Genomic DNA, 16676 nt, shown 5'->3' with positions numbered 1-16676 from the left:
TGGAGGAAAATGTTTTTCATTAGGGTCGGGCAAAGTGGGAAAAATATAGTATCATTGTTTTTCTATGCCTTAGACCTTGTTAAGTTAGACTGAGTTGAATTAGGGTTTAACACAAAATTATCAAGTTAAAGGTAAATGTCTCAAAAGCGTGAAATTGTGTGTATTTTATGCATAAAGACCCATATTAAATGAAAATGTTCTTTTGTAAGTAGCTTATCTCAGTAAATGATAAACTTGGTGATAAGTTGACTTGCAATAACACATGCAATTAGGAAAAATAAGAATTCACAAAGACATTACTCTATTTTCTTTCTTCCTTCTGGATTGTTTTGGAAGTCCCTTGGCTCAAAATTATGCATTGTTTTTCAAAACAAAAGTGTCCTCCTTCCACCTTCAACATGTCTTTTCATTTGTTTGCTTCTCATATTCAAACTATTATAATAACGTGCGCTCCTCCCCTCTGTGCAGGGACCAACTGGCTGTTTAATAGGATAGTTCTAAAGCAGAAAGCATGATACACCACTTGCTTTATTAGAACTTGAAAGCAGGAGAAGTAGCTGTAAGGAATGTAGATGAATTCAAAGGTTAATTTTCTCTTTCTTTGCTAATTTCAGCATGTCCTTTAACATGTGGATGTGATGCTTTAGGCTGGCCTTATCAAGGCACTCCAGAGGAAAGGTCATTGTCAGCAAGTAATCTAATTGTAGCTCCTGTCCCAGAAGGATGCTCTTTACCTAATGTAATGCAGAACAAGATATATGCTACTGTATATTAGCTAAATCTTATTTTCACTGGAAATTAATTTTTTTGACATTTAGTACGTTTTCCCCCACCAATTGAATACAGCTGATCTTGTGCAAAAAAGCTGTCAGTATATTTATCAATGATCAGTCTTAATCCCCAAACAAAAAACATTTAAGATCTTAAACTTGATTCTATCATGTTAATACAGGCTTAAATTATGGAGCATTTATCAAAGGGGGAAATTAACCAACACACAAAAGAAGAAAGTGTGGCTGGGTGTTAGTATGGAAGTATAGCATACCCCTGGTGCAATAAATAATTTAATATACATTTAATTTGAGTTTAGGACAATGCACAATAATCAACATTTCAATAGTATGCCTCAATGTAAATATGCCAGAATTAGCACAATAGCTAGATTGAATCCATAGTTCTAAGGCAGGTACTTACATAAAACATAAAACAACAATATTTAAAATGACAGGATGTCACAAGACAGTTACCAGGACTCTACATAAACTGAATTACAAACACATTTTACATTTTTATTATTATTAAACCTTTATTTTACCAGATGAAACTCACTGAGATCAGAGTCTCTTTAACAAGGCTGACCTGGCCAAGAGGTCAGCCGCACATGTCATAAAAAACAGTTAGAAGAAAATGACAGTACAAGTTGAATCACACAATTTATAGATGCATAGTGTTTTTCATACAGAATGTTTGTGACATTATAAAAACAGGATGGAAGGTGAGGCCAAAGCCCCCGGACATGAGCATCAAATGAGGAAACAGATTATTCGTGCGTACATGACCGGTTTGTTTTGAATGTTTAAGTGTTTTTTAAAGGTATAGTAGTTCTCAAGCTCCCTGATGTGAGCTGGTAGTTTGTTCCAGGACTGTGAGCCTCTGACAGACACTACCATCTGAATGAATTTGGTTTTACATCTCGGTACATCACAGTCTCCTCTTGTTTGTGCTCTAATATTTATCAGTGTTTTTTTTTTTTTTTTATAAATTTGATCAGTGATGGAGGGGCAAGCCCATTTAAAACTTTAAAAACAAAACAGATGTCAGTATAGGTTTGAAAAAGTTCAATGTTTAAGATATTATACTTCCTGACTATGTTCAATAATGGAAATGGAGAGTTTTCCTGTCTTAGGATTTTGACTGTCTTCTTAAAGAGAGACGTGCTACAACACGTACACGTATCAGACTTACTTTCTCAAAACTTCATCAACGTTTGACGACAATCAGTTGTCCTGTTGCAGTAAATCCACATGTTGTAGTCTGAGTCTTCACTCACGTCCACAGAGATTATTTATAAGCCTGCTCCTCACGTTGATATTCAGCGTGTTAACATTTTGAACACCTCAATATGATCCGTAGCTGTTTAATACCGTAAGTAATATGCATCGTGTTGTGAAGGAAATTTTAATTTAGGGGGAAAAAATGCATTTGTCATTATTTTTGACATGGAAAACTTTTGTTTTTTTAATGATTAAACGATTATTGATTGTTAACATTTCCAAAGATCAACCAAGGAGAATACTTGGAATTTACATCCCTAATTTAAAGATATTTACCTTATTTGTTTTAATATTTAATACTTTCATTTGGGAATCAGTCACTTTCCATTTCTCTAGAATTGTTCTGAAACTTTCCAACAAGATATTTTTATACAGTCGTTTTGAGTTTTTTTTTCAAGGTGCTGAAAAAAGTTTGCAGTGGTTTTATTTGAGTTACAACACACCTTAAAAATGAAAAAGAGTGCCTCAAAAAAAATGTTTTATATATTTTTTATTTTATTTTACTTATTATAGCTATCATTTCAATCCAGTGATATAGAGGAGTTTTGTGTCCCTAGTTTTTAGGTTCCGAGACAGATTAGTGATTAGCCTGTGTCCTTTCAGTGATCCATTTCTTCCCCAAGCAATTCCCGGGCACTTCCCTGCTTCCCTCTCTTCTCATGTCATTACATCTTTTGCACCGAGGCAGCGGTTCTACCAGCAAAACATCATCCTGACGCATTCTCGAGGACTCATGCAGGGGGGGTGCAGACAAGCACATTTAACAGGTGTCCCCTACAAAAGGTTATGGTATGAGACAATTACCAGTCCACTTTCAGCTGTCTGCTTAAAATGGGTGATAGTGCTGTGGTTACATTCCAGTATGAGGCAGTTGTGATAAGGATCTGAATTAGCTTTCACAGTCACTCAGAGAGGTATCCTGATAACACATGCCTCACCAAATCAACAAGATGAAATTGGCCTGTTTCCTCCATCTCTAGAGCTATTTGTGCAACACGGCCCCGAATTACAGCAAGGATGGAAACCTATTGTTACATCTGTGAATGAGAGCGGCTTCAAATACCGTGTTGTGTACCCAGAATTGGCACAGCTAGATGAAATGAAAATGCACCCAATTACAGAATTCATTGATATAATTTACCTAAATGTCATCCAGACAGAAGAAAAAAAGTGCTTTTATAATATTTATAGACATCTTTTTCTTGATTCATAAGTATTTTTCTTCAGAAGATAAAACACAGGACAGCTAGGATCCAACCCCTCCCCCTGCATCCAGAGGTTTTTAGCATGCACAGCTGCAATATTATAATCCACCAGAGACGCTATGACAACAGTGAACGGGCTCCTTTGTAGACACAGTGGCAGGACCTGGGGGATATTTTCAGCCTATTTTCTGCTTCATAGCTGTTTGCACTACAACAAGATGAAACTCATCTGAATGTAAAGGCTCAAACCATTTATGAATTCTCAAAGTTGTTGTTGGTGTTTTTTTTCCACATGCTACATCATTGTGTAGCATGTCCGCTGGAAAAAAATATGTTTTAACTGTTTTTGTAATCGGTTGGAGAGCGCTCTGTGAGTGCATGGGGAGGAGAGCATGTTTCACGGTGTTGGAAGTCGAAAAACATTTCAGCTTTCAGAAAAACAGAGCTTTCCATGAAAAGAAAAAAAAAGGTTTTCAGGAGCTTTGTAGCAAAAACAGAACCCCCAACTTGCACTTTCATGTGCTTCTGGTGCTTGAGTTGTTTAGCTTGACTTTCAAATTGAAAATAAAACTTTTTCTCTTTTACACTAAGACTGGAGCTCATTTGCATTTCTCTTTCAGGTGTGATGGGTGAATATGAGCCAAAGATTGAAGTTCAGTTTCCAGAGGTTGTTCATGTTGCCAAAGGATCCACTGTAAAGCTGGAATGCTTCGCTCTGGGAAAGTAAGCCCACTCTTTGTCAGGCTCAGCGTGCGCACTAACATATGAAAGAAAAGTATTACAAAAGAGTTCTGGGATATTTCTTTCATGTGTTTCACCACTTTGCTGCAATCCTTGTGTGTTTCAAGACAGCTGCACATCTTAAAAATACCAGGTTTTATGTTTTGCAGCCCACAATACAGTTCTAGCAAATATGCCTAAAGTCAGGTAACAGTTATTCTTTATTCTGTGAGGCTCTGTAGGGAGTTAGCAGTATTACATTACATGAGGAGGGTTCATCCTGTAAGGACCTTTAACTGTTGCACCGTTTGTAAAACTTTACGTACGACACTAATAGTTTTCTTCCATGAGGAAGATATACTTTTAGTTAAAACACCAACATTTTTTAACCTTTTCTGAACAGAATAAAGTGTCATGGAAAATATTTGAAGGTTAAACTCAGCTTCCTGTTTCTAATCTTAGAAAAAATGGTAATCTTAAACATTCAATCCTCAAAATTAGGGACTGTTAGTAAACATATAGTTGATAGTAGATAAACTAATACTGTTTAAAATGTATCATTAATTATTATTATTATTATTATTATTATTATTATTATTATTATTATTATTATTATTATTATTATTATTATTATTGTTATTATTATCATTATTATTATTTTCATTATCATTATCATTATTATTATTATTATTATTATTAGAAGTAGTAGTAGTGGTATTATTATTATTTTTTGTTATTACTATTGTTGTTATAATAGTAATAATAATAATGATGATGATGATGATGATTATTATTATTATCATCAAATTATTGTTATATATTATAATTAATAATAATATTTTGTTATATTATTATTATGTATTTATTATTTTTAGATATTATTACTTTGTCGTTATCATATTATTATTATTATTATTATTATTATTATTATTATTATTATTATTATTATTATTAGTTAGAAAAGGTTGGCATTTTGATCACCCTTGCTTGAAACCACTATCATGCTCCACCTTAGCTCTTAGCCCTCAGTAATTTTCAATAACACTACAAGATCATTTTTGACGCACATTTAACGTTAGTTTTTTAAAAAACCTTATTAAGTGATGATGTGATCAGAAATATAAAGCTAAAATCTTAGATATAGTTCTGAGTTTGTATAGCCAGTGATGTCTTGGTTATGACATTAAGCTACCTGTTATTTTCCTCTGTTTGTTAAGTCTTATATAAACATATCATAGATCAGAATAGGAGTTTAGCCTGTTTGACTGAAATCCAAAATCTATGATTTACATCATCTGCATTTCTCTCCTCCAAGCCCGGTCCCATCAATAAACTGGAGGAGAGTGGATGGTGTACCCTTCCCGAGGAAAGTGGACATGAGGAAAGCCAGCGGTGTCTTGGAAATCCCATATTTCCAGCAGGAGGATGCTGGCATGTACGAGTGCGTGGCTGAGAACTCCAGGGGAATGAACACAGTAAAAGGAAAGCTCTATTTCTACGGTAGGTGATCCTGACTAGGGATGCAACGATTATACAAATTGATGGTACGATTATTGTCAGAGAAATAATCACGATTTCACGATTATCCCGATTATTATGCTTTTCATATTTTCACATCGCTAATGTATAAAATGACATAACACTGGAAGTTTTCGTGTTATTTATTGCTACCATTTGAAACAAAAATATCACAGTAATGAAATAATTCAATGAAAAAAAAGGAACAAAATGTATTTCTCTCCTTTTGATGGTGAAACAAAGATTGTTGGCTTTTTAATTTAAACTGTTGCTATGCTTTGAAGCATAAATAATACTTTAAAGCCACTGTGACGAGTATTTAACAGATTGTAAAACAGAAAGAAACTAATACTGATGCCTTTTCATGGCCCACAAAAGCAAACAAGACTAATGGCAAAAATATTGTCAATTTCAAGGGGGTAGGTGTCAGACCAGATGATAGACATCACTTGCAAGAAACAGCTTTTCTTAACATTTTGAACAGCAAATATTCAGTGAGGATAAATACATTTGGCTTTTAACAGAAAGCAAGATGACATGTTTTGCCTGAAATACTGCTGGACTTAACCAGATAACCTGGAAACATAATTCAACTTCAACAGTGTAGCTGCCTTTCAAATAATAAATAAAACTGTAACAGTAAAAATATAATATATATTCCCTTCTGAACAAAACAAGGACTTAAATGCAGCAGGCCCTTTTCACATACCTAACATTTGATCCAGTCCTTTCAGTTCATATTAAAGTGCAGAAATGTGAGCATGTTCACATTTTCAGTGCTAAGTCTTGAACGCTGAGGGGACAGGATATGGCCACTTGCACTGAACACCCTTTCTGAAGGCACACTTGTTGCAGGGATGCACAAGTACTTTCTGGCCACTTTTGATAGCATTGGAAATTCTTCCACATGTGTCTTCCACCAAGACAGTGGGTCCGCTTCAGCATCGATTGCAGGAAGAGACAGGTACAGTCTCATCTCAGTATCAAGCTTTTCCAGGGCTGTTGGCAGTGGTCCCTCTGAGGCTGCTGCTGACCTGTTCTTCCTTGCAGTGGTGATTTTCTGTAACAACCCAGACAGGCTCTTCTCTTTCCTTTTGGTGGTGGTGGTGGAGTTGGTGCTCTGTGCCATTGCTGCTGGAGGCTGTTCTGTGTCTGGAAGTTCTTGTGCTGTAAGAGCAGTTGCTTCATCACTGCATGCCTTGACTATGTCATCAAGATTCTCAGCAAAGCTTCCCTTGAACCTGGGATCAATGAAACTCGAAATGCTCAGCACATTCTTCATTTCTGTTGTATATCTCAGCTGCATTAGCAGGTCATCTCTAATTACATGCTTCATCTGTTTAGTAAGAGCGCTGTCTTCCTCTTCATCTTGAAGCATCACACTGTTGATGTGCTCCAAAACTGGCTGCAGAGCGGAAAGTGTGACTTGTCTTTCTGAGGCCAGAATGTCAGTGAAGTCATGGAGAGGGCAAAGCAGTTTGTGCACTTCCTCCAAGACAGTGATGTCACTGTCTTTGGGCATAAGATGCCAGGTGCTTCTGTTACCTACAAGCACAGCACAGATTGCCTGCTGCTGCTCCAAGAACCTGGAAATCATTTCAAATGTGGATCCCCACCTGGTGACCACATCATGTATCAGGGAATGTTCAGCGATGTTTAACTCTTCCTGCTTCTTGTGTAGTTCACGTTTCCGTTTCCAGCTTCGAGAAAATCCTTGGACCAAATGCCGGCATGATCTGATGGCAGATTCCACCCTTGAGATCTTAAGGACTTTGGAAATGGCCAAATTTAAATTATGACCAAAACAAGAAAACCAAACACAGGGAAATGTTTCAAAGGCTTTCCTCATGTTACTGGCGTTGTCGGTTGTAATTCCGGACAGACTCTCTTTCTTTATGTTCCAGTCCAGGAGCATGTTTTCCATCATTTCTGTGATATGCTCTGCCGTGTGATCTTCTGGAAAATAAAGAGTCTCAAGACAGTGACACTTCAGTTTCCAATCCGAAGAGATGTAGTGGACTGTACAGCTCATAAAGGGTTCTCCTCCACCACCAGTGCTGGTCCACAGGTCTGTGGTTGCACCAAACCACACACCCTCTGCCAGCTGCTCCTCAACAGTTGCTCGTACCTCTTTGTACATGGCTGGGATTTTGTTGGCGGAGAAGTAGCTTCTTGACGGAACTTTGTACTGTGGTACCGCCTTTTTCATTAGATGAAGAAATCCAGGTTTTTCCACTATCTGAAATGGCATCATATCTTTGGAGATGAAATAGGCCACAGCATTGTTCAGATCCTGGGCTTGTTTTGAGGAGGGCGCATAAGTCACACACTTCGCAAAGGATTCAGCAACAGTAGATTGATTAACCCCAGCTGCAGCAATACCAGAGGTGGTGTTTGGCTAAAAGTGAATAGGAAAAATGAAAATAAATAATCAGAGCCAAGATGAGCTGAATGGACTTGCAGTAACTACTTAAGTTGATTTTTAATGTTTAAACTAAAGTATTTTGAATGTATGATTTGAGACTAAAATGAAATTTGGAGATCCCTTGGGGGTATATTTACCAATGCTGATAATAGAATTCAGTATTACTGTAATTTACTGTCATCCAAGCCTATTTCTCACCATCTATTTGGAAAATGTAACTATTCTTATAAATATCCCAAGAAAATAGCTTCCATTAATGTTATAAGTTTGTCTGAAGTTAAGTAGAATTGTTTTGGTACTTAAAGCATTTAATAAAAGACTAAGATGAACTTCAACAATCTCTCAAGAATTTAGTTATATGGGTTAACTTAAGTGTTATTGTTATTTACTGTCAACCATGCCTTTTTTTTAACAGTCTTAAAAAAAGATATAACCTTAAAAGGGGCCAAAGAAAATGTCTATTAACATTTTTGGTTTGTTTGAAGTTGAGTATAAATTCTTGAAAGAAATTGAGTACATCTCTCACACACTGATATTATTAATTGGACTGCAAATAATGAAATAATGCCTAGCATTTACCTCACACATATGGAAGCAAATAGATAATATTAAAACGAAAAAACAAATTTGAAAATGAATAAGCATTTCTGTTAATGCAATTTAATTTTCAAATTTGCTTTTTCATTTTAATATTGTAACCTATTTGCTTCCATACACACAGATAGGAGACGCAACATCAAAAAGTCACAGACCAAAGTTCTTAGGCACTCTTTTCTCTTCCATAGACCTCACACCTTTTTGCAGCTGTGCTGCATTTGTTTACCTTTCACTAAAAGCTGACGCTTTCGATTGTAATTGACGCGCTTATATTAAATTCGCTGTAAACTAACTGTTTCATTGAGTAAATTGCCACTAACACAATTTCAAGCAGATATATCAACCAGATATTGCGTTACCTTTATTAAAGCGTGAAGTCTTGGGTGGTGATCTCGCAGATGCTGTATCAGGTTTGATGTGTTTGATCCTTTCGCCATAACTTTTTTGCGGCAGGTTTTGCAGACGGGTGCTCCGTCGTCTTGTATAACTCCTTGGTCGTTCTTATGGAATCCAAAATGCTCCCACACTGCTGACTTCAATCGTTTTTTGGGTGGATACAACACTTCGTTGCTAGATCCCTCTGCCATTGTTGCGCTAATGCAGCACAGCTTTCATGTCTCCCGCGTAGACTGTATGGTGGTCCTGACTCCCGCTCCTGATAGGTACGGCACATTAAGCTGACGCACCAGGTGTCACTTTTTTTTCGTTCCGTGCAGGTTGCGCCAAACACAGTGTATCGGCCCATTTTTTTAACAATAAAAACACGGTGTGGTAGAGTCTCTGCGGTTGATTAATCGTGACATTTGTAAGCGCGGTTAATAGTGAAACCGGTTAACCCCTGCATCCCTAATCCTGACATGCATACATATTTGACCAGCGCGCACCACAACTGTCAGACCTGCTCAGAGTGAAAGGCAGCAACAGCAGACACGACGGGTCCTATAAAGCAGTCAGTGGCGAGCAGCAGGGGCTTGTGTGGCACACACAAGGAGGGGCTCGTTTTAACAGCACATCAAAATGATTAAAGGCTGTCAGCCATGATGCCTCTAATATTTTGATCCAGATTAAAGGAATGATGCGGATGAGGCTGAGCCCTTGGATACGACCTTGTTGGAGAGCCTTCTATTTGGTTTCACCAGATGGCATCATGATTGACATCCAACTTGACTGAGATCAAAGCCGTTAAATGTACTATACATAGAGCAGTGGCACATATGTCAGGGACATAATCTGCACCACAGCATCTGGATTGAGGGAAAGGGGGTTAGTAAATTCACTCATTGTCACAAACTCTGAGGTGAGATCATAGAAGTCATGATATTTAAAGCCCCTTAACTGTAAAAATCCACAACGTCAAAAATAGTATAATTTAAAGAAATAACAGATCCAGTCGCACTATCAGCTCTTTGATGGGAATCACTGATCTTTACAAAACAGTTTAAGTTTCCTATTTAGATTTCATTGAAGCAGTCTAAATAAATGCAGCCATACTTGATAAGAGAAGACTTCAGTGAATATAGTCTTGATAAAATTGATTTTGATTGAAACTACAGGTGGTAAACATGACATATTGTATTGCTGACCAGTAAATGATAATTGAATCAGTCGCTCTGAACTGTAATTTAATGTTTCTGCATCTGAACAATTATTATGACTTCTGCAGCAGATGTTCTGACTGACATTCTCAAGGTAGAGTTCAAGTTAGTTTTTCTCTCTATTACACAAGGATTCCTCATCGTAGAAAAAGACTTATGACGCCTGCTGTTCTGTTTCATTATACAACAGACATAAAAACCTATATGTGATAGATTTGACTTACTGTAGGTAAATTACACTTACACCTACAGCAGCGCTCAGATTTTAGTTTGTTAAAATTAGCTAAATGATGCTGTAGAGCTGACTCTGTCTGCAGCTGCTGATAGCTTAGCTTCTCTCCTGGTTTTCAACTGGTTTCCCAACAAAGGGACTAACTAACCAGAATCCTATATGAGTGATACGACTACTTTTGACAAGTACCGAAAAGAAAGAAAGCCCTGTCCCTTTAAAACAACATAAGACTAGAGGTGTTCGGAAGTGACTATGTCCTTTAACTAGAAATCTCATCCTGACTAACTGACCAGTCAGAAATTAGAAAACACTGATCACAATATATTTAACACACATAAACACAGAATCACAGAGTCTTTGGGTAAACAGGGTCAAACTGGTTTTCCAAGTGCGGCTAACAACAAGCTTTCGGTTCTCCTTGCAGGTTAAAGTCCACAGGCCTTGTTACATATTGCTATGATAGGGGAGTTACATCACACAGCCTACACACAACTTTATCTCCATTTTCTAGATTAAAATGCTGCCAAACTGTACCACAAGATGCTATCTGCTTTCTGTGTTTGTTTACATCTGGCTAGCTTACCCAACTAGTGGTAGGTAGATCCTGCAGGTACCTTGTGAATATATGTTCTTAGTGGGCTAAGAATTGTTTTGCAAATACTAATGCAATTAAAGCTGGGGTTGGTAGTCAGATTTAGATACACTTTTTGATATACTGATTAAAATTGTGTTTATGTCCAGGTAGGTAGGTAGGTAGGTAGGTAGATAGATAGATAGATAGATAGATAGATAGATAGATAGATAGATAGATAGATAGATAGATAGATAGATAGATAGATAGATAGATAGATAGATAGATAGATAGATAGATAGATAGATAGATAGATAGATAGATAGATAGATAGATAGATAGAAAGAAACTTTATCAATCCTTTGGCAAAGTTTCCTCAGGAAACTCAGATTCCAGCAGCAGGTAACACCAAAGGACAGAAAACAGCACGCAGATACACAAAATAAAAAAACACAGGTTATATACACATAGTATACTGTACACATTACAGCACGCAGTAGCAGCAATATACAAGGCTAAATAAGGAATACCGTTGCAGGTTTATAATAAAATAACAGAAGCAATAAAAATAAAAAATAATTTTGTTTATAAATAGATAATTAACTATTTATAATGAATAGTGCAAGCTGTTTGAATTGTGTTGTGGTCACAAAATGCCATGTTTAAAAATGCCATTACTTGTATTTAAATGATATCATCTGAGTTTTTTATTGTATTTTATTTGCACTTCATAAAAACAATAACAGTAATATACACGATGGAATCTTAAACATAATGCAGCAGAGGTCAGAAGCCCCAAAGAGGCTGATGAAAATACCTTCCTTCTGCTAAACAAAAAGTTATAAAAAAGCAGCAATACAGATATGTTAAAAAAAAAAAACAATTCCATAATTGTACATTTACAAAATGTGATAAATACAATTAGATCATAGAAGTATGTGGAGACTTGTTTAATTGGCTGTTGTAGAGATTTGGGCAGATTGTTCCAGAGATGGTTCTCTGTAGAGCTTTTCTTTGTCGTCATGCCGATCACTTCTTCTTGAACGATTTCAGAATTTTCCTCAACAGCTTTCTGTTTTCTCTCTCTCCTGGCATTCTTGCCTTCAAGTCATGACCATCAGCTGTCAAACGTAACTCATTTGGGGCATTAAACAATTTGCCATTATTTACAGCAGCCCTGGAAGCCCCTATCCTCATTCACTTTAACAGCCCAGGAGCATGCTGTGACCAACAGGCTTGATTTGTCCTTTTGAAATGTGGCTGCTCTCTTATTTTTGATGTGTTTTGTCAGCCTCTCCTTCTCTCTCTCTCTCTCTCTCTCTCTCTCTCTCTCTCTCTCTCTCTCTCTCTCTCTCTCTCTCTCTCTCTCTCTCTCTCTCTCTCTCTCTCTCTGTCTCTCTCTCTCTGTCTCTTTCTTCATCTCTCTTTATCTCTGACTCTCTCTCTCCTGCTGTCTGCTGGCAGGTGATAAAAATCAGTAATCTTGTTTTGAACTCTCTTTGAATTAAGCCTTTGAGACATTCGTCAGCAGTGTAAGCCAATGGGGGAATCAATAAGGGTATCTCTTGTGCACCCAAGCAAGCTATAGTGTAGAGAGTGCTGGGCTTTGTGTTAGACACGAAGAAATGAAGGTGTAACTGAAAGGTGTCTGCGGTCAACAACATTTTCATAAATTTGGTGATAGTGCAAATGTCCCAAGAGGAAAAAGGAGAGTGATTGTTTTTTGTCTTGACGTTTTTTATCAGTGTTTTTAAATATTCTTCGATTACTTTTTTTTCCTGATGGTCCTAATGCACTTACTCCAAAGATTATATTATTAATAGCATTAAGGCTTAAAAAAGATGTTGTATTTGGGGATTCCTAGGTCGTATTGTTCGATTCATGATGTGCCAAGTGTTTTCAGTGGGGACTTCGGGCAGGCCAAGTTTAGCACCCAGACTAAACTTGGCCTCCTCTTTAGAGCGGAGAATTTGATGTCCATGATTTCCAAAAGGAATGTCAAATTTTGATTTGTCAGAAAAGTGTTTTGCTGTCCCAGTCCTGACTTTTTGAAATATGTTGCTTGCATCAAATTCAGAATGAGCAGATATGTCTCATTTCACAATATCACTTATCGGTTTTTAAATCTGATATGTTGCATTTGCACTGTTTGTATTTAGATCTAGGGTTTAATTATTTGCAAACCCTCAAAATCTCTTTTTATGGGTGAGGATTTAGCTCAATGGTTAAGTTGTGCACCCATGTAGCGTTAAGGCTTAAAAAGGATGTTGTATTTGTGCGCAATAGATGTTTTCTTTCTGCATCAAGGCGTCTTTATATGTAAATACTCAAGCCAAAGTCGGGGGTCTAGTTAAATTTCTATATTTGAAAGAAAAGCTGGGACATGAAAATAGGTCCTTTGTGGGTGTTGATATTATTCTGAAGGATGGAGAATGCAAAGCCGTGACAGGCTCTTTACCCTGTTGTTGTATTCATGTTTGTGTTTCTGCAGACACACTGCTGCATTATCTCACATGGATTTCGCTGATAAGGCAAATCCCCATGTTTCCCCCGCTTTAGCCACTTGACGCTGGTTCTAATTGTGTACGCGTTTGGCCCTCTGCAGCCAAAGATGGGCTGACTGCTTTCATTTGGTGAGTGTTGACTGGGAGTCAATGCGTTTGCGGCTGGTGAGGGATAGACTGAGGGACCTTCACAGTGGGAAGAAAAAAAGACAACAACAATGGAGTCATGAAAGGTGCAGTGGGTGGGGCAGCTTCACACAGGCTCTGATGGAGGTGGGGGGCATGAGTGGATGTGGTGCTTCTTATAGATTAACTTTATACTATCTTTTAAACAAACAGAAAGGCACAGATCACAAAGGGCTCTGCTGGTAGGGGGGTCGAGGAGGAAACATATCTATGTGGATTGTCTTTGTATATTTACAAAGGTGAAATAACTACTATAAAGAGAAGGGAGAATAGATGTTGTGTCCCATCGTTAAAGGAAAACATCTCTTTCAGTAGCCGGATAAATATTTCCATCAAAGGACATTGTGACCCTGTGTTCAGATGCCAACAGCACAGCCTACACAAAAGTTAAATGTTAAGGACCTCAACCAACCATGTGCCGCAGCCTTGGCAACAAAGACATCTCAGTGTACAACACATGATCCATGGATACAAACATTGCTTTGATACTTGGTGGTTTCTGATGCGCTGACTGTCAACATAAATACACAACACCGCAGAGATACCCCTGAGGTTCCTGAAGCCTCCTTTTTTCATCAGTCTCTATATAGCGTTCCTGAACACCCACATACCTCACACAGGCTACCTCACACAGAGACCACATGCTGAAGATGAAATGACCAGAGATCGTTTTAGGATACATGTGTTGAATTTCCTGCTGTGTTATCTTCCTTCATCCAAAGGAAAAATTCTGTATAGCAGGCCAATTAAGCTTTGTACTGTTACTAAAAAGCCACTATTGAGTTCCTTGAGAGTTTCAGAGGGGGAGCCCTGGTGGAATGAAAAGGGGAGTCAGCTATTGCTCTTGTCCTGCCACTGTGTGATATAGGATGATAGTAGATGACCTCGACATCATCCTGAGTGTAAGGAGCATTACACAACCAGAACCTTTCAAGATCTCAGTTTATGTTCCACTTTTTGGGGGTTAATCATTAACTAGCCTTGAGTTACCTCCATGACACAGCGAGAATCAATTCTCCTCTTGTATAATTATAACATCATTTACCCAGATTGTATTGAATGGAAAGGTTTTATGGCAGCAGTAGCTACACTCATGTCCATAGATCTTAATTTCATCACTTCTGCTCCACTAGAAGCTAGCTTGGTAACGGAGAAAAAATGTTTAAAATGAAAATGTCAGCGATAACTTAACCCAAATAAAAGCAATGTTGGATTCAAGATGTCTTTACCACATTAAACACAGAGCGGGAGCTCCTATCACAACCTGTACATTACTCGTATATAGAGGAATAACCAACACATGCTACCAAAGCATTTCAAATATCGTCATTGTTAACCCTAGTACACTAACGTAACATTTAGTAACACCATCACTAACATTGGGTATATTTTACCTGATATAATATACCCGATAAAAGTACACATCAAAATGTATCATAGTACAACAATACATTGCAAATTGTAGTGCTCTTCTTGGGATTAAACATCTCATAAAACTCAAGTATCTTAAAAGTACTCAACAATTAGTGAAAATCAGGGAATCATTAATGATAATAAACAATTAATTATTTTTTTCTTTAAATAATGGAGCTGGGAACTTGTTCTTTGGGCCACCCACTCCTGGGACATGTGAGCCTTATCCAGTGAAAGCACATTCTCCCTGCATCACTGATGACTGTGGGAGAGATAAACAAAGAATTTACTCTCAATCACTAACGTCGGGGGAAAATCATCCAAACATGTGCCTGCTGAAAAAAACAGGGATGGTAGAAGGGAAGCAGGCCTACCTTGGGTGACATCAGAGAGCAGCAGGAAGCTACCCAGGGACCCATGCAACTCAGACAGCAGCAACATAATGAAAATCACATAACCACAATCGCATGAGTGAAAATCACCTGACATTAGTGTTCCAGGGTTGAGTGCCATCAAATATTATTGGTTCCTTTAATCTTTACCTACTCAAATAGATATTAAGTTTAAGGCACATAGTAATACTTTACATTTATTGAAAAAACAAAGCTTGAATCGTGTAACTGGGATCTTTTTTCTTGCATCCTGACAGATGGACAGTCAAGAGGGTGTTTTAAAGGGAGTTTAGAAATGAAATCAGATGGAAACTCGAAAACCAAAACAGGATTTTTTAGGCTAAATATCTAAACCCAGGTTCTTTTGATATTCCCTAAAGTCATTTGTTTTTCTCTGTACCAACATTTCTCAGTCAATAAATCTGGCTCACTTTGATATTTCAAACCTTTCCAGCACCTCCTCATCTCATTGAGAAACCTCAAGATGTCCAGAAGCTCATTGATGACTCGTTGGTGTGGGAGTGCAAAGCCACAGGGAAGCCGAAGCCTTCATACAGGTGGATGAAAAATGGAGAGAACCTTGAGTCTACAGAGGTAAGATCAGTGTTATCCTAGCATCAGAATTATAGATAATGTTGTGCTTTCAAGGATTCCAGGGACCTTCAGTTGGAGCTGCTTCTTGCATACTTGTTGATGCACAATAAAGAAGCATACTGTATTTTGTTGTTAAAGCTTTATTGACATGAGCTCATGCTTTATAATCTTCTTAATTATAATACAAAGCCTTCTGTGCAGAAAACATCACCAATCACTTCCACTGAAACGCATTTGTTTCATAGGATTTAGACTATCTGTGGTGCTGTTCTGTCCTCAGAGACAGAACTGTAAACAGGCCAAGTAGTCTGGAAAGCATGGTGATGTAAGGACTACTCTAATCTTCTGCTAAATCTCTTCCCCATGTGCAGTTATTAGTCTTCTACAAAGACAAGAAGGAAGTAGCTCTATACAAACATTGTACATCCTTCTTTAGTTTTATCCTCCTGGCCAAAGGGATTTTCCACTGTGGATGCAATCATGGGACCGGAACTTATTTCAGAACTTGTCCCCTTGTTCAATCCAAATTTCTAATAATTTGGGACGCTCTTTATCAAAACAGGTATTGATAGTTTGAAAATCGGTTCAAATTTGAGATGAGCATTTATTTTTTTGTTTTGAAAAAGTCGGGAAGGGGGTATGTTCCATGATCCAAACACTCTGCACACGA

General features: G+C 37.6%; 1 protein-coding gene across 1 annotated transcript in view; it reads left to right on the top strand.

Moving 5' to 3' along the window:
• The window catches only part of LOC117819604 (contactin-4-like), a 184149-nt gene that overhangs the window by 91191 nt on the left and 76282 nt on the right, over nt 1-16676 (top strand). Inside the window, exons 6-8 of the mRNA XM_034693060.1 lie at nt 3880-3982; nt 5295-5479; nt 15867-16006. Coding sequence (XP_034548951.1) covers nt 3880-3982; nt 5295-5479; nt 15867-16006 — 428 coding nt within the window. The remainder of the gene's footprint in view (nt 1-3879; nt 3983-5294; nt 5480-15866; nt 16007-16676) is intronic.

This window comes from Notolabrus celidotus, chromosome 1, assembly GCF_009762535.1.
Source record: "Notolabrus celidotus isolate fNotCel1 chromosome 1, fNotCel1.pri, whole genome shotgun sequence".
In the NCBI taxonomy this organism is placed as follows: Eukaryota; Metazoa; Chordata; class Actinopteri; order Labriformes; family Labridae; genus Notolabrus; species Notolabrus celidotus.
This window is presented reverse-complemented; position numbering and strand designations above follow the sequence as displayed.